We start from the raw sequence: 19893 nt of genomic DNA on the forward strand, positions 1-19893 counted from the left end.
TAAAGTCAGCCCTTAAAAAAATAGAAGAAAAAGGCGCAAGCCCCCAAAAAAAAAGCGCAAACCACCAAGAAAATATAAAAAATATAAAAACAAAAAATACTTGAGCACCAAGCCAATGGGCTGAGCTCAGTGGGGCTTGGTACAGTGACTTGGGGCCCAAGCAAGCAATGTTTAGTTCCGCGGATAGGTATTTAGAAGATAAAGGCATAGAGCGCTGCACGCTGGTCAAGTTTTGAATTCGATTAGGGCACCACATTGGTTTCTTATTACCCAGGATTCGATTGTGAAGAGCATTTGGCTACGATAGTTGTGCCCCCATCGCGCATCAGCGTGCTATGGGGGGAAAGGGATGGCCTGGGGCATTGGAACGAGGTGGGGTGATCCCTGTTTTTCGCTCAGGTCAAAACACCTCGCCCCAATGAATTGTTACACCCGAATGTACTTTTTCGATAGGGTGGACATCTCCCACAGGTCGGGTTAAATCAAATTGCTTGCTTGCTTGCTTTAAAGTTTTTAAACTTAAACGATTAATAACTAAACGTGTTTTTATTCTCCGGAAAATTTTTATTTATGTGTCTGCTTATGAAACTAGTCGATTCAGCTAGTTGTAGAAAATGAAGCAATGTTGTAAAAAATGATTGATTATTTACATTTTATTTTATCTTGCAATACGATTTATTTTAAGTAATATGTTTTTCTATTCTCATACTATGCTTTTTCTCTTGAGCAATTTTTCAGTGCGTCACAGTTTTTCGATTTCTTTCTAACGCATTAAATTGTATATGACAGACAAAAAGGCATGTCGGTGATTACTTTGGTAATTATTCTAGTTCGGTGATTATTCTAGTTGTCGGTAGATGGCGCTATATTAGAAAAAATGTATTTACTAATTATATAATATATCTACGAATATAATCTGTACAATTTATATGACTATACAAATCAAAGAAAATACCATTTTATAAATGCAATAAAGACAATTGATTTGTTTTTATGCCCAATTGCAAATAAAATTTGACAACTGTCAGATTTAACTAAAATGTTATGTTAGAATAAATCTTATAAATGTATATTATCACGGGCTTACCTTTTTTTCTATCATTTGTGACGCACTGAAAAATCCTCATGAAAAGAACCATACTTATAATATATCAATTATGATGTCACTATACCTGTATCATAATAAACTTCATTATAATACAGATTTTCATTACGATACAGATTTTTAAACAATATAATCGCGACATGGCATTCACGATAAAGGAGGCACACGCGCAGTTACCAATGGCGAGTCAAATACATACGCTCTGACAGTTCTCAATATGTAAACACACTGTCAAACTGACAAACTACTTAATTTGTTGGCATTGCAAAATTAATAAATTTAAATATATTTTTGTTGTGACTGATCACAGAAAAAATCGTGTATAAAACTTGCATTTAATTATCAGTAGTAATTGCACAAGAGCTCTAAAATTATTGAATTTTTCCAGAGTGACACTTTGACAGGAGCCGTAGGCGAGTGAAATTATGTCAAAGTGTCACGAGGGCAAAAATTCTATATTAATTTTAGAGATCGTGTGCAATTTGTTGAGATTATTTCATGAATAAAACTGTTCAAAACCAAAATTTTATTGTAATTTGTTTATGAAAGTACAACTTAATACAATCAAACACACAGTTGTTATAAATAGTATAGTATAGTTGATCCAAAAGATGGCATAACCCAGACATCCAAAGTGAAAGTTATCCTTTAACACCAAATTGTTCTATATGGTCCACACAATGTCCAGAAAAAAGTCACACCATTTTGAGCGTCGGGTTTGGGGGGGAGAGGGGGGAGAAATCGGTAAATTGGTAGTTTTTTAAGTTTTTCGCCAATATTTCTAAAACTATGCGGTTTAACAAGAACGACCTTTTATACAAAAATGTTCTACATTAAATTTGAAATAAAAAAGGTCTTATGTATAATCTTTCTAAAATGAATGGTTCCAAAGTTACGGAGGTAGTATATTATAACTGGTCCAAAAAAAGGCCTAACCCAAACATCCAAAGTAAAAGTTTTCCTCCAACACCAAAATGTTCTATATGGTCCACAAATTGTTCAGTAAAAAGTTACACCATTTTGAGCGTCCGGTTTAAGAGCGAGATGGGAGAGAAGCCGGTAAATTAGTAGTTTTTTTAAGTTTTTCGTCAATATTTCTAAAACTATGCTTTGGCGTAAACAATGTTATATAAAAAATGTCCTACATGAAATTTAAAACAAAAAATGTTCTATACATAATTGTTATAAAATCAATGGTTCCAGAGTTACGGAGGGTGAAATGTCAAGATTTTCGATCCTTTTTATATTTTTTGGGCAATATTTTTGATATAACTATACCAAAAACCCAGACATCCAAAGTGAAAGTTATCCTCCAACACCAAATTGTGCTATATGGTCCACATAATGTTCAGAAAAAAGTCACACCATTTTGAGCGTCGGGTTTGGGGGGGAGAGGGGGAAGAAATCGGTAAAAATAAAAAGTATCGAAAACCTCCACTTTTCACCCTCCGTAACTCTGGAACCGTTGATTTTATAACAATTATGTATAGAACCTTTTTTGTTTTAAATTTTATGTCGAACATTTCTCTATAGAACATTTCTTACGCTAAAGCATGGTTTTAGAAATATTGACAAAAAACGTAAAAAAACTGCTAATTTACCGACTTCTCCCCCATCTCCCCCCCAAACCGGACGCTCAAAATGGTGTAACTTTTTACTGAACAATATGTGGACCATATAGAACAATATGGTGTTGAAGGAAAACTTTTACTTTGGGTGTCTGGGTTAGGCCTTTTTTTGGACCAATTATACACTACTACCTCCGTAACTTTGGAACCATTCATTTTAGAAGGGTTATGCATACAGCCTTTTTTGTTTCAAATTTAATGAAGAAAAATTTTTTATAGAAGGTTGTTCGTGCTAAACCGCTTAGTTTTAGATATATTGACGAAAAACCTGAAAAACTACGAATTTGCAGATTTCTCCCCCCTCTCCCCCCCAAACCCGACGCTCAAAATGGTGTGACTTTTTTCTGAACATTATGTGGACCATATATAACAATTGGGTGTTGGAGGATAACTTTCACTTTCGATGTCTGGGTTTGGGTCTAACTATACCATACTAAAATATGTATTTGACGGCTGAAAGTCATCACTTTTATAATTTTTAAAACATTTGTCATTAATGTCACTGAATGTATTTTTCGTAGCAACGAAGGGCATCTGACGTAATATGCTTGACGACGGGCAATTATCAAAAAAGTTATCAGTTTAATTTAGATTTATGTAGCTTTCTATTGGTCAGAATCTCCTATGAATGAAATAATCATTATGAAGTTCGTACTCCATATGAAATGGGCCGCCTAGCGGCGAGTTCCTTATACTCGCTTCATAATGACCATCATTAACTGCTCGTTGAATAATATACTTTTTTCAGTTTGAATTATTTATATTGGTGCGTTAATTTCTTGAAATACTGTATAAATAATAATTTCTTACTAATAATTTTGCTCCAAAATAATTGTTTAAAGCTGTACTAGATTCAAACAGACATTCATAACCATTAAGATAATTAATTTTGGATTCATCGAAAGGTACTAAAACAGAAATAAAATTGTTTTTGGTTTAGAATTTATTTTAAAATAGATATTAATGAGAAATAAGTTACCGGCGACTTGCACAGAATGCAAGCCACTGACCATAAAACAATGTAAAATAAAGGCAATAATGTAATTACCCTTTCAGAGTTAACGTGCTGACTATGAGTCCGCTTGTTGAATTATTGGTCGATTTCTGACGAATCATTACGGTCTCGGTCGTAAGGTGCTCGATAGCTTCAAGCAAGGGGACAATTTATTCAGCGGCGATGTGAAAGTTGTCTAGAGTATTTCGTTCTGAAGTTATATTTAATTGCGGAGTGTGAGTCCGCACGTTATACAAGTTGTAACAAATTTTCAGGTAAGATCCAATTATAAAATATTTTATTTCAAGTGTAAATAAAAATATTTATGTGATTTATAATTGTGAGTGATATACTGATTATGTTTTATGTATATCTAAATGATATAAACGTAAATTTTCACAGATTTTTTGAAAATATGAGTTTTGAAAAACAATAAGCATATCTTGTAAAGCTTCATGCGGAATTTCTCTCTGATTCTGAGCCAGAAGTTGAACCTTGTACATGACGATGCTAGTTTGGAAGGAGATTTCAAAGAGATACAGGACCACGTCGCCGACGTGGAAAAAAAATGAAGGAGCCAATCTCAGAAGTCTTGGATGTTCCACATAGATGGTCATATTTCATTACATGTATAGGTATTTACTATGCAGCTCAAACATTTGTTTTTTATTAAGTCTGTGTTTAGTTTCTTAGAAATAGTTGTTTTGTATTTGTATAATTTGGGTTTTTGTGTTTGTAGTACCCATAATGTGAAAAAAATAATATCTTTTATATCTGTCAACTTTTATTTTCGAAGCAAGAGTTTATATACTGATGTGATCTTTATTATTGATATGAGATAATATTCTTATATGTCATTTAATTTAATCAATGCATTAATAATAATCTAATTAATTTACCAGATCACATATCAATATGTTTTCAATCTCAGGGCGAATTATAAAATTAATTACTTACTCTCGTGGCTTCTAAGTATTTCTCAATGGTTCCTAATCGGGATAGGAAAGAAAAGAGTAAAATAATACACACATATGGGTTACAATTATAATCAAAATATTGTTTATTTTATTTAACAGGCAATCACTGCTTAATATGTGCTAGATCTTATTATTCTTAAACATAACATTTACAAATGGGAATCTTATTTCTTTTGGTTTCCAATTGAAAGTTTTTATTAACATTTAACTATTAGGATTTATTAGCAACAATTCTATTTAAGTTTGATGAAGCTTTTCTGATATTATTGATTATGTTCTTCAATTTATAATGTGGTATTTAATACGAAAAACCCATACATTCATGTCCAAACAAATGAGACTCACCTTTTTCTGGTGAACTGAAAATGTCTTCACACAAGACCCGTTTCCTGCTATCCTTGGCTGCGATCAAAACCTCGTCCTGGCTTTCAGTAATGTTCTCCTTTGAAGATTAGCTCGTATAGCTCTCGTTCCTGCTTCTGTCGTGATGCTGTGTTCTACCTTTTTCGAAACTGCAATCAGCTACCGGGACACTCTTGGCTCAAGGAGGTTCTTTACTCTCAACCTGGCCTACCTCTCGTTCCACGATAGATCTCCACACTCACGGAACTACACCGGCTTTCTCACTCTTCGTACACTACCGTCTACTACTGGACTTCACTTCTCGACAGCTCAAAACATTCTGCTCTCTATTTTTCATTCATTCCCCTACTTTCTAAATATCCCTTCCAGATTCACAAATCAACCTTCCACCACCAACTCTCATTCGCAGTATCTCAAAACCAATTTTTAATCTTTCTAAATATGCTTAATGGATTTCAAAAAAAAATAGTTAATTCCCATTCTAAAATTACTTTCTACTATTTACAAAATTTAATGACCTATTATCTACTTCAACTGAGTCTTATTTAGCATAGGCTAATGATCGAACCTTCCGCGAACAACGATAATGACCTATTATCTATTTCAACTGAGTCTTATTTAGCATAGGCTAATGATCGAACCTTCCGCGAACAACGATAATGGTACGCGCCATTCACTTTGTTTATTCTCGGCGCATTGTCCCGAGTTTCGTAAGCTTCTTCTAATCACTTCTTAAAATTACATATAACAATTTGTTGTATACAGGTTGTTCTAAATTTATATGCCCGTGGTTGAGAAAATTGAAAATATTTTATATTAAATTGAATTCTGTTTATAATTATCAAAATTTAATTTTCATATCAAATGGAAATACAACAATACAAATGATATTAAATTTTTGTGCAAATGTTTTTTTGTTTATTTTAAATATATGACAAGTTATCAGACCATTTTTCCGAAAATATTTGTTTTTAGGACCTTTTGTGGTTTTGCGGACTGTGAGTCCGACGTTACATTTTATGGACCATCATGACACGTTATCTCTGAAAGATTAAGTAAAATAACTAAAATAATAAATTACAGATCTGAGCAAAATATTCTTTTCACTATGTGAGATAGGTGATGATTCTTTTGGGAAGTTATAAACTTATAAAACAAGCTGGAAATCATTATCATTCTAGGGGAAACCCAAGAAACTTCCACTTTTAAATAAAATTGTGACTTTCACTTGTACTTCATTCTTCTATAATTTGCAAGGAAAAAGGGCGATAAATGAATAGACATGGGGAATCTAAAATCTGCATTCCACCAACACATCAATTTATCTAGGTAAAAATCAAACGAATTTTGATTCCTAATACTCAATTCATGAGTAAAAATGAAGGAAGATATAGAGAGTTTAATTTATTTCGGAGAACACCATCTGTTTACATAATGTTCCGACTTCTTGATGTCGTCAGAACTGCCTGTGGAATGCTCTGAATCAAAACTAATCCAACTGCCGTGTAAGAAAATTAATAAAAGAGCACACCAAAGGCTGTTCTATTCTGAGGAGATCAAACACAGGCTGTCGAAACATATGTGATATGTGAAGAGATGGTGGTGGTATCTGAAACAAATTAAATTTTTGACGGTCTTAATCAACTATCATTATCATTTTTTATGGTATAATTTTAAAATTAACTAGTTTTGATAGGAAATAAGTCACAATTTTATTAAACAAATGATTTTATGAACGTTTAGACGCCCAAATCGGGTGTCGTTGTCAAAATACAAAATACTATTAATTAAAAATGTTGTTGCTTAGTAAAAAATTCTTCTAATAATTTATTTGATCGGACTCATTTATATCGGCAATTCAGACATATATAAAGACATATTAAAGTAGAAGGCCTTAAAATGACATTGCCAATATTTATAAGTTGCGTTCTTGGGACGACTTTACTGAAAGATAGTTCATTCGATTACATGAAATCAACCCCGGCTCAAGAATATCCGCCACAAAAAAATCATAACATGTGATCTGTCTTTAAAAAGACAACCACATGCAATGGTGACAGTAAAATTCTCACGCTAGAGATTCCATAGTAAATCACGAGGGAACACCAGGAAAAAAACTCGTGATGCTATCCCGACAATATCATTAATATTTTTTGTATTTTGACAACGACACCCGATTTGAGCGTCGAAACGTTAATAAAATCATTTTTTTTTAGTAAAATTGTGGCTTACTTCCCATCAAAACTAGTTAATTGCAAAAATGCCACAAGAAAATAGCTTCAGAACAACGGTAAAATTTTACTCTCATGTTTCCAGGAAACGTTACCCTATAGTTTGGCTATTATGTGATACAAAACTAATGGGAATAAATAAGAAATAGGCACCGAGCCTTGGTTCAATGCTACTTTCACATGAAATTTATTAGTCTCTCCCACACCTGTCCTAACACTATTTTTGTTACTCCCTCATTTATGTCTCTTATAATCTTTATATATTGACCGGGGACTCCTTTCTTATTCCTTTGGTATTGAGAACTCTGCGATGGCATTCCATACTTGGCTTTTTCTACGGTACCATATGCCTGTCGAAAGTCTATGAATAGATTATGTATGGGTCTGTTATACTCCCATCCCTTTCCTAGAAGCTGTCTCAGCGTGAATAGTTGATCTATTGTTGATCTGTTTGCCCTAAAACCGGCTTCATATTCTCCTACGGAATTTTCAGCATAAGGAGTTTAGACCTTAAAAATATATAAAATATGCATAATTTCAGCATGAGGTTAGTCTACTAAGAATGATGTTTGAGAGGATTTTATATGCCGTGTTTAGGAGTGAAATTTCTCTATAATTCGCACATTTTGTTTTGTCCTCTTTTTGTGGATGGGAATTGTGGTGTTTTCCTTTAATCTTGCTAGTATCCTTTCTTCTAACCATATTATATGCGATATGAATAGTAAGGGAGGAAAGTATGCTATCGAGCGTTATAGGAACCTATTGAGTTGTGATTATTAGGCCCTAAAACCAAAAAAAGTTAAGTAAAGTTGTCCATTTTAGTCGGGACTTTCCATTTTTTAATTTATCTTCCATTTTCACCAATGGTTTTTCCAATTATAGCGCTATCTGTCCATAATTTGAAAAAAGGTCTCGAATAAAAGTTGCTTATTTTCACTTAAAGAATCCAAATCTGTAATAAAAATTTGGAGCTCCTATTTAAAATTTTAAAGTAACCTTCACCTCATCTCCGTGGGGGGTCGTGTTTGGTACTATTCGGAAGATTTTTCAAAAAAAAATTCGATCTGGTGTTCATTTCGCGAAATATCCCGGGGTTCGCGTTTAAAATTTTAAATTTACCCCCACCCCTCTTCGTGAAGGGGTCGTGTTTGATATCATTCGATAGATTTTTGAAAAATATTGAAGACGTACATTTTAGTTTTTCGATCTGACGTTCATTTCGCAAAATATTCGCTTTTCTTTTGTGAAACATTTTGACTCACCCATTTCTATACGCCCCGCTCAAATCGTCAGATTTTTGAAATATACACTCTTTTGCATGTACTTAACATACCATTATCTTAATTTGGCCATTCCGAGTTTTGTCAGGATAGATTTTTTTTCGGACTCCCTTAACGAACTCCCCTGTGTTAAGAGCCACTGTATGGTAGAGGTACATCTGCATGGTACCAGATTTCTCCCCATACGATAATCCACTGGTGGATGTGGCGACGTAGTGGGTCTCCCCCATATTTTAGAGTTTTGCTGGTATCTCTTACGTACCCTGCGCTTTGTGATTTTTCAGCTTATTCGAAGCTTTTTGGGTTTCTTCAAAAGAGGGATTTTTGACCGGTTGACTTTTTGAAAGAATATCCTTTCCATTCTTCAGTTCTTTATCGTCGATTAGCATATGGACTTGATTGTCTCTCAGTGCAGGGCCTCTTTTCACTTGACTGTTACTTTCGCCTCTGTCCTTTCAAATTTAAAAGCAGTAACACTAAATAATTTTAAAAATTCCCATTATATTCCCAGTATATTTAATGAAACACTTTTAGCACGCACATTAAATTTGTAACCATGTTAGAGGAATTGGAATTTGTAAAACCGACACGAACAAATTTTTCGTTAGTAGGTATTTGTCAAATTATTATTAATACTATTGTTTTATTGCCCGTTGCGTCTATAATAAAAATATAGTCCAGTCGGGTTAGACGAATAACAGGCCTAACCTTGCATTAGGAGTTGCCGCCAATTTTATTTTTTTAATCTTTAGGTGGGGTCAATAGTAGTGTAAATTTAAATTGTCGACTGCATTTCGCCGTTGCGTTAGCCGCCATCTTGATTTTAAACGAGAACTGCTTTTGCCCAATGTCTCCGCCATTTTCAACTTTAAGACAAAACGTATACGAACCAAAATTGTTAAAAATGTCATTTTCTATAATTCCTATTGTTACAGTTTTTTCGTGCGGTCGGAAAATAATGACAGTTAGATCATAATTATTGAATTATCTCGTTTTTTATTAGTTTTACGACAAAAATGCTTTTATACAAAAATAGAGAGGATTAAATTCTACACAATTTTTATACAATTCATTTTTTTGCTAAAATTAGTATTTAAGGTAGTACGTATGCGGTAAATGGCGCGAGCGTAAGACCTAATTGATTTTATAGCAATTGTTTTTGTTCACAATCAACGCCATTTTCGACTTAGTCCATTCTTTCACGGTTTTTGCTCTAAATTTTAAAGAACCGCTTGGATTGACATGAAATTTGGCATACGTATAGCTTACATGTCAAAGAAAAAAAGTGATATTGTGCCGATGTGTGCTTTTGCCCTGGGGGTGACTTTCACCCCCTCTTTAGGGTGAAAAAATATATGTCCAAAATAAGTCCGGAAATGAGTAAACTGACTAATTTTAAGTAACTTTTGTTCTATAGAGCTTTTTCGCCAAGTCAACACTTTTCGAGATAATGACGAGTGAATATGTTCATTTTTCAACAAAATAACCACATTTTTAGACGGTTTTTCGCAAATAACTCAAAAAGTAAGTATTTTGTCGAAAAAAACGTTCTTAGTAAAATACAGCCTATAAAAAAGTAAAAAAAAAATGGTGTACGCGTTAGGTCTCTTAATCTTGTAGAACTAGAGTTATAGCCAATGAAAAATAGATTCATATTCACCAAATTTCAAATAAAATATTTCGACGTAAAATATCCAAAAAATTAAGCACTTTTTTAGAAAAACCCATTATAACTTTTTTAAAGTGTTTAAAAAAGCTTTATTTCTGTTTTTACAAAAAGTTTCTAGCTTTAAATTTAAGCAAGTTACGCTCAAAATAAAGTTGGTCCCTTTTGTTTTTGCAAAAAAAAAATCGGGAATACCACCCCCTAATTAGCAAGTTAAATGAAATTAATCGTTACCGCTCCACAAATTATTTAACTTTTGTTGTGTTTATATGATCTGCAAGTTTCATCGATTTAAAGTGCTTATTTTTGAAAAAATTTGGTTTCAAAGTAAAATTTTTAAAAATTTTAATTTTGAAAAATATGCTTTTTTTCAAAATAACTTAAAAACTGTTAGAGATACCAAAATTCCCGAAAAACAAAAAACTCAGATTTGCTTTTCTGAATATCATGTATTTTTTTGTTTTTCTGTTAGACAAAAATTGACTGAGATTTGGTGTTTCTAAATTTGCATACATTCGTGATCAGTGACTCGTTCAACCCATTTTAACTACAGCCCTTTCAATAATAAGGACTTTGAACCGATGAAACTTACAGATCATATAAACAATATATACACGAGTCAAGAAACTTGTGAAGTCGTAACGATTAAGTTCATTTAAGATACTAATTAGGGGGTGATTTTCTCGATTTTTTTACCAAAACCAAAAGGGACTAACTTTATTTTGAGCGTAACTTGTTTAATTTTGATGCTAGAATTTTTTTTTATAAAATAAAAATGAAGCTTTTTTTAAACACTTTTAATAAGTTTTAATGAGTTTTCCCCGAAATGTGCTTCATTTTTGGTTATTTCACGTTAAAGTATTCCATTTGGAATTTGACGAATATGAACCTATTTTTCATTAGCTATAACTCTGCTTCTACTAGGTGTAGAGAAGTGATATGTACACCATTTTTTTAAATTTTTTACAGGCTATATTTTTGCTTAGAATGTTTTTTCGACAAAATACTTACTATTTGAGTTATTTCATGCCAGTTATATTCACTGCCAAATAACTCGAAAAGTATTGACTTAGTGAAAAAACTCTATAGAACAAAAGTTACTTAAAATTAGCCAGTTTATCGATTTCCTGACTTTCTTAGGACGAATATTTTTTCACCCCCAAGAGGGGATGAAAATTACCCCCAGGGCAAAAGCCCATATCGGCACAATATCATTTTTTTTCTTTGACTTGTTAGCTATGTGTATGCCAAATTTCATGTCAATCCAAGCGGTCCTTTAAAATTTAGAGGTTTTGCAATATTTTACCGTTAAAGAACGGACTAACTATAATTGTTCCAAATATGATTTCCTACAATTTCTTTTTAACAATTTTTTTATGCGTCTAATATTTTCCGAGTTAAGTGGGAAAATAGTAAAAAGTGGTGGGGGAGCATAATTATTGAATTGAATGTTGTTTCCGAGCTCCCCCAAATTTTATAATTCTATCCTTTAGGGGAGATCAATAGTAGTGTAAATTTAAAATCTCTACTGGGGAAGCGAAGGGGAAGCATAATTATTGAATTGTGTCATTTATTATTAATTTTACGACATAATTGTACATAAACAAAAAAAAAGAGAATTATATTTTATACAATTTTTGAAACTTTCAATGAAACACCAACAAAACTAAGTACTTACATAAAAGACATAAATAATAACTTATATTCATTAAGTTCACTTAAATATATTCTAGCGGGTTTTATTGGTTGAATTTGTCAGTTGATATTTTAAGTTTCATGTCAGCTAATATATTTTAATATTTCAACCATTCAACCAATTCCCCCCCTCTGGTAGACCCGCCACTGGTTCTCTCGAAAAATGGTAGTAAATCGTAGTTGCAACAATTTGAGTCCTTACACCTTTTGTCGAAAAGTTGAAAATGGCGGAGAAATTGAACAAGAACCATTGTTATAAAATCAATCAGGTCTTACGCTCGCACTTTTACCGCATACGTACTACCTTAAATATTGATTTTATCAAAAAAATGAAAGAGGTTAACATTGTACCTACAAAATTTAATTCTCTTCATTTTTCTATAGGTACATATTTGTTGTAAAACTAATAATAAACGAGATAATTTAATAATTCAATAATTATGCTTTAACTGTCACTATTTTCCCCCATAACTCGGAAAATATCAACCGCATGAAAAAAATTATAATAAACGAATTTATAGAAAATCACATTTTCAACAATTTTAGTTTTTACACTTTTTGTCGAAAAGTTGAACATGGCGTAGTATTGAGCAAAAACGGTTCTCGTTTAAAATCAAGATGGCGGCTGACGCAACAGTGGAATTCAGTCAAGATTTTAAATTTATGCTACTATTGATCCCCTCTAAAGATTAAAAAAATAAAATTTTGGACAGCTCGTAATGCAAGGTCAAAAATGCTATCCCGACTGGGCTAATACTAGAATATTAATTATTAATATAAATAGTAACATACCTGATCTCCTGTCAAACATAATGTCATTCTGAAGAAAAAATTTAGAATCATATTTTGTGATGGAACCATCAATTATGGATTTTTTATCTGGATTTTTGTAATTACATGAATAGCCCTTCAAACGAGTGTTTAAGTACTTCAGCCTCTCATTTAAACACTTTACTAAAAAATGGTAATATATTGAGGCAAATTCCATTGTGACGAATAATACGTACAAAGGTAATTGACGTATCAAATAAGAAGTTATACTAGAATGTGGAAGTGCAATTTTGGCCCATACTGCTAAATCAGTCGTGTATATAAACATCTTAGTTAAAATTGTAGAATATAGAATTTTGTTGTAGATCTTATATTTCTGTATAGATGGTATATATTTGGTAAAGTCATCTGCCTAAAATTAAATCAGTTTAAATAAAATAATTTATTGCATTTAGATTATATATTATATATACTAAATATACTGTGTGTGCATAAGTAAAACACAAGTGCATAATATTATATCGCCGGTCCGGAAAAAGAATGACGTAACTGCAAAAAAACAAATTTCTCAGGAGAGCAAAAAACGATTTTTAAATATTTAGAAGAATGATTAAATGAATTGTAATCTTCCAGGAGCATCGGTAAGGCATTTATTCTTATAATGATGGCTTTTGTTTGTATCCCTACTAGTTAGAACTTCATTATCTTAATGGAGCGTTCAAGTATTACGTAACGCGATTTTTAACGCATTAAAATTAAAATCACTCCCTAATTAACAACTTAAATAGAATTAATCGTTACCGCTTCACATGTTGCTTTATTTATATTGTGTCTATATGATCTGTAAGTTTCATCGATTTAACGTGCTTATTTTTGAAAAAAAAAATGGTTATAAAATAAAATTTTAAAATTTTTAATTTTGAAAAAATTGATCTTTTTCAAAATAACTTAAAAATTATTAACGCCAAAAATCTCAAGAAGTAATAAAATCTACGTTTTGCTTTTCTGAATATTTTGGACTTTTTGTTTTCCTGTTAGACAAAAATCGGTTATGCTATGGCTGTTCAAAATTTGCATACACTAGCGATTAGTGACTCGTTCAAGCAATTTTAACTACAGCCTTCTCAAGAATAAGCACTTTAAACCGCTGAGACTTACAGATCGTATAAAGAATAAATAGCTTAAGTAACTTGTGAAGCGGTAACGATTAATTTTATTTGATATGCTAATTAGGGGGTGCTTTTCGCGATTTTTTTACCAAAAAATAAAAGGTACCAACAATATTTTCAGCATAACCAACTTACTATTAAGGTTAGAAGTTTTTTGTAAAAACAAAAATAAACCTTTTTTTAAACACTTTAAAAAGTTGAAATTAGGGGTCCCCGAAAAGTGTTCCGTTTTTTTGGTTATTTTTCGATGAAATATTCGATTTGGAATTTGACGAATAAGAACCTACATCTTATTAGCTACAACTTTGCTTAGACTGGGTCTACAGACTTAGTATATGCACCATTTTTTTAATTTTTTTTATAAACTATATTTTTATTAAGAATATTTTTTTCGACAAAATACTTATTTTGTTTAAAAATGAATAAATTCACTCGCAAATAACTCGAAAAGTATTGACTTAGTGAAAAAGCTCTACAGAACAAAAGTTTTCATATACTTTTTCACCAACGAGAAGGGGCGAAACTCACCCCCAGGGCAAAAGCACACATCGGCACAATATCACTTTTTTTCTTTGACTTATTAACTATGTGTTTGCCAAATTTCATGTCAATCCAAGCGGTTCTTTAAAATTTGAAGGTTTTGCAATATTTTACCGTTAATAGGTCTGGATCCCGCGTATGAAAAAAAAGTTGATTAATAGCAAGCTGAAAATTTGTTAATAGCTTAAGGGTGTCTAGTCGGATAAACTTTGATATATGGGAACACTGTAACAGGGGCAGTAATAATTGTGGAACAGGTAAAAATTTGGAACGGTCAGACCACGAAAACGGCACATTTATTTTGTCCGTCAGAACAGACTTAAACTCTCCGAACAGAGATTAAACTCCCATGCAAAAATCAGACTGCTATTTATCACCTGTCATAATTCCTGTCATTTGACATATTCTACATGTTCCACTCATTAAAACGCCCATTTGGTGATAAATAGCAGCCTGATTTTTGCATGAGAGTTTAATCTCTGTTCGGAGAGTTTAAGTCTGTTCTGTCGGACAAAATACATGTGCCGTTTTCGTGGTCTGACCGTTCCAAATTTTTAACCTGTTCCACAATTAAAACTTCCCCTGTTCCAGTGTTCCCATATATGAAAGTTGGTCCGACTAGACACCCTTAAGCTATTAACAAATTTTCAGCTTGCTATTAATCAACTTTTTTTTCATACGCGGGATCCAGACCTATAAAGAACGTACTAATTCGCGAAATTGGGCTTCGTTTTATTTTGCAATCAGTCCATGATATTAAACATTCGTCAATAACACCACAAATAGGTGCATAAGTAGAATAGTTGGGGGACACTTTTTGTTCTATACACTTCTTCTTTTCCGTCGTACGTCTGCCAGTCCTATCGCTGTCCACTTTCTTAATTTCTTCTAATTCTAGAAGATTTTCTTCCAAAATTAGTGTGCGTATGATGAATATACATAGTTCAATGTTGCTATAAATCACTCAGTTATTAGTACAGTCACTGAAGGTGGATATGAGCTATTACCTCCGATTTCGTTGAACCTCCATCGATTTGCATGAAAATTGGTGAGTGGTTAGAGGATATCTCAAGGAACAAAGGTGACATGGTGCCAACTTGCGCTTTTACCCTGGGGGTGAATGCCACCCCTCCTCGGGGATGTAAATTATTTTATTAAAAATAACCCCACAATTCGATAGAGGGACAAATTATAAGCAAAATTTGTTATATAAATTTATTAAAATAAATCAAAAGTTTTGAGTTATTAAAGATCAAAGATTTTAATTTTTCGTGAAAAGTGTATGTTTTTAACCGATTTTTCATAAATAACTCAAAAACTCCTAATTTCTTCTTCTAATTCTAGCAGATTTTCTTCCAAAATTAGTATGTGTGTGTGATGAATGTAGTTCAATGTTATAAATCACTCAGTTATTAGTATAGTCACTGAAGGTGGAATTGAGCTATTACCTCCGATTTCGTTGAACCTCCATCGATTTGCAAAAAAATTGGTGAATTCTTAGAGGATATCTCAAGGAACAAAGGTGAAATGGTGACAACTTGCGCTTTTAACCTGGGGGTGAATGCCACCCCTCCTAGGAGGTGAAAATTATTTTATTAAAAATAACCCCACAATTCGATAGAGGAACAAATTATAAGCAACATTTGTTATATAAATTTATTAAAATAAATCAAAGCTTTTTGAGTTATTAAAAATCAAAAATTTTAATTTTTCGTGAGAAAAATGTATGTTTTTAACCGATTTTTCATAAATACCTCAAAAACTATACGTTTTGCAAAAAAGTTATTATTATCAAAATTGAGACTAATAGGAAATAAAATAAACTCCTTACCAGTAAAACCTTTCAGTGTTAACTAAAAGTGAGTTATAGGTAATTGAATATATATTTCTTTCGTCGAGTACCCAAATCTAAGTATTCAATCTTAAACACCGGAAAAATGATACATTTTATAACATGAACTTATTAAACATTTGTCAAAGTTCAAAGAAATATCTATCAAATAAGCCCTCGAACAAGTTGATAGCATTAAAATTTATGCACCAAAAATGTTTCAAAATGCATCTTTTAAATTTTCTTCAAAAAATGTTATTGTTTTTTTTTGTAAATAACTCCGTTAGTTTTCAAGATATAAGGTTCAACTAAAAACTAATTAAAATTTGATTCCAAGAGCTATTAAAAACGTCAAAATTAGTCCCTTCTACATTTCCTTCTACATTTTTAAAAATAAAAGGTTAAATGGCCCCGGTTACATGGTTCTCGAAGCAAAATTGAAATATTAAACGTTTCTATGTCGGTTATTTTTTACTCTACGGAGATAGTAAAATGGATAAAGTATTTGGAACAGAAAAAACTAAAATTTAGTTATATATGACTTTTTACGTATATTGAGTATAAGAATAAAAAACCGCTAAACGCCGTAAAAATGAGTGGCGCATACAATATTCCAGCTACAAAAGATCTGATATGAATATTACGTGGAGCGAAAATGTATTTTCATTTTGATGCAAAACAAAATTCAAGTTTTATTTTAAAAGATTTTTTCATATTATTTGCCCAATTTGGAATAAAACGCGCCACAAAAGAGTAAATTTGATACAGTTTGAATTTTGAAACCCTTTTGTGGAGCGTTTACTTCAAATTTAGCAAGTATTATGAAAAAATATTTTAAAATAAAACTAGAATTTTGTTTTGCATCAAACTGAAAATACATTTTCGCGCCACGTAATATTCATATCAGATCTTTTGTAGCTGGAATATTGTATGCGCCTCTCATAGGTCTGGATCCCGCGTATGAAAAAAAAGTTGATTAATAGCAAGCTGAAAATTTATTAATAGCTTAAGGGTGTCTATTCGGATAAACTTTGATATATGGGAACACTGGAACAGGGGCAGTTTTAATTGTGAAATAGGTTAAAAATTTGGAACGGTCACACCACGAAAACGGCACATTTATTTTGTCCGACAGAACAGACTTAAACTCTCCGAACAAAGATTAAAATCTCATGTAAAAATCAGTCTGCTACTTATCACTTGTCATAATTCCTGTCATTTGACATATTCTTCATGTTTCACTCATTACAACGCCCATTTAGTGATAAATAGCAGTCTGATTTTTGCATGAGAGTTTAATCTCTGTTCGGTGAGTTTAAGTCTGTTCTGTCGGATAAAATAAATGTGCCGTTTTCGTGGTGTGACCGTTCCAAATTTTTAACCTGTTCCATAATTAAAACTGCCCCTGTTCCAGTGTGACCATATATCAAAGTTTATCCGACTAGACACCCTTAAGCTATTAACAAATTTTCAGCTTGCTATTAATCAACTTTCTTTTCATACGCGGGATCCAGACCTATCATTTTTACGGCGTTTAGCTTTTTCAAAGTTATTTATATATTAAATGTATAAAGTTGAATGCAATGTTGCTCGATTACACGTTAGGCTTTATAAATGGTCGCCTTTGTCGCATTATCTCCCAAATGATCTAGTGTCCATCTAATGTACACTAGATTTTTTTTCTATTCGAAATAAAAATATTGGGATGGCCGGTAAATGAACTCGAATTGCCCGTTGCCATTTCAAATTAGCGTCGTAACCACTACAACTACAGAAACTATTTAGGGAATAATCGTTAATTGGATTATACGTTTGTAGCTTAATAACTTCCAAACGGCTTAACCGATTTTGTTCACTAAACGTAAGTTTGGAACGTATTGACAAGTAGTATCTTATGCATCTAAGGTCAAGTATGATAACTGAAGCTATTAAAGGAATTATTGAGCTTGAAAAACTGTTTTTCCCATAAGAAATAGATTTGATCATATTTATGAAGCCTATAAATTAAAAATTCGAATTTTCCGGATATAGGGTATACACCATTAGATTTGTCTTGAGTCCTTCTATAAACGCTCAGTTATTGGCGTAATTCGTAGGTTAAAATTTTGAGTAATTGTCAAAAAACCAAAATTTTAAAAGCTTAGTTTTTCAGTTTTTCGGCTATACTGAGCCATGTGTATGTCTGATACGGATAGCTCAGACACCATTTGAAAGCTTAGCTGAACGCTATTGATTTGGTGTATTCACTGTTCTCCTGTCTTTTCTTGAACCGAAGATATATACTGCCAAAAAATATGCCGTTTTATACCTACCAAGTCCTATAGCTGGCTTATGGGTAGTCAAAACTTACAAACTACACCGGTTCTGAAGCGGCCCTCACCCCCTCTTCAAACACAGAAAAAAAATTCAGATCGGTTTAACTTTTCCGCACACATACATACATACATAATGTTATGATCTGCTTCTTATTAATTTTATATTAATTATTACTTATTTGATTAATTATTTAATTGTCGCAAATCATACATGAAAATTGAATAAAAATTTTAGGGTGCCTTTTTTATACTATTAAAAAAAATCCAAATTATCTCACGTTATACTTATCTTCTCTCGTGGGTTCAGTATCTCTGAGTTGATCCTAATCGGGATAAAATAAGGAAAAGAAATAAAGCAAAATATTAAAATAAAAATACAGAATTGTCTTTTATTTATCAAAATCAATACTCTGAAATCTATCGAATCTAAAAACCTGTGGACACTGATGTCCGAATGAAATTTTTACCACTTAAATTTATTATAGTTAACAGAAAACAATTTATCGGTTTGTTCCCGATGACTTTTGTAAAACAAACTAAACAAAACAAATTTATGTCTTCGCAAGGTTACCTATATTTACTATTTATATTTTGAAATATTGGAATTTTAATTCATATGCTTTTTTCTCAAAAATTTAGTTCCCGAATATAAAAATCTCTTTCACATAAATTGACTGACCTTTTCCTTCACTCACTCGGATGTCTTCTCGTGACCCCAAACAGCTCTCCCTCGTTGACTATGTTAAAAGGCTACTCATCAAGGCCTCTTTCCGTTGTCCAGCTTCAAAACTATCAGCATACCAGCACCAATTCTTCAACAAGCCGGGTCTCTTTTGACACGTACTCGATTCAAACAAAACTCCAAAAATTCTCTGCTCTCCCTCTCACAATAATACAGAATCAAAGAGGTATTTCGTCTCAATATGATCTGTCTCTCGTTCCACTTTTCAACACTATTCTCCACTATCAAACAGCCACTGGTATCTGCTAACTATCTATCCACTTAACACGTCGAACCGTTCCTTAGCGATGCCAAAAACATAATGCCTTTCTTTTCAACCTCTCTCAATCATTCTAACTACTTTTCCCCTTCCACATTGCCAAGCATCAGAAACCTCCTTTTCCATTCGATAAACAAAACAGTCATTTTTAAATTATTCCTACCATCCTAAATACTTTCGTGGAAACTGTACAACATTCACTCGGGTTGACACAAAGATATTAAATTTCCAACTTTCTTTTAATTATCCATTTCTAGAAATTGATAATTACCTATACCCTAAATAATCTTTTTCCATTTTAAATCTAAATACATCGTTATTTTCACT

The 19893-nt window shown here is 32.3% G+C and overlaps 1 protein-coding gene across 1 annotated transcript in view; it reads right to left on the reverse strand.

The window, feature by feature from the left end:
- LOC114335131 (gustatory receptor for sugar taste 43a-like) overlaps window positions 1–19893 on the reverse strand; it is a 92099-nt gene that overhangs the window by 17161 nt on the left and 55045 nt on the right. The window contains exons 4-5 of the mRNA XM_050655942.1: window positions 12732–13122; window positions 3544–3641 (exon numbers count right to left, since the gene is read on the reverse strand). Coding sequence (XP_050511899.1) covers window positions 3544–3641; window positions 12732–13122 — 489 coding nt within the window. The remainder of the gene's footprint in view (window positions 1–3543; window positions 3642–12731; window positions 13123–19893) is intronic.

Source organism: Diabrotica virgifera, chromosome 7, assembly GCF_917563875.1.
Source record: "Diabrotica virgifera virgifera chromosome 7, PGI_DIABVI_V3a".
In the NCBI taxonomy this organism is placed as follows: Eukaryota; Metazoa; Arthropoda; class Insecta; order Coleoptera; family Chrysomelidae; genus Diabrotica; species Diabrotica virgifera.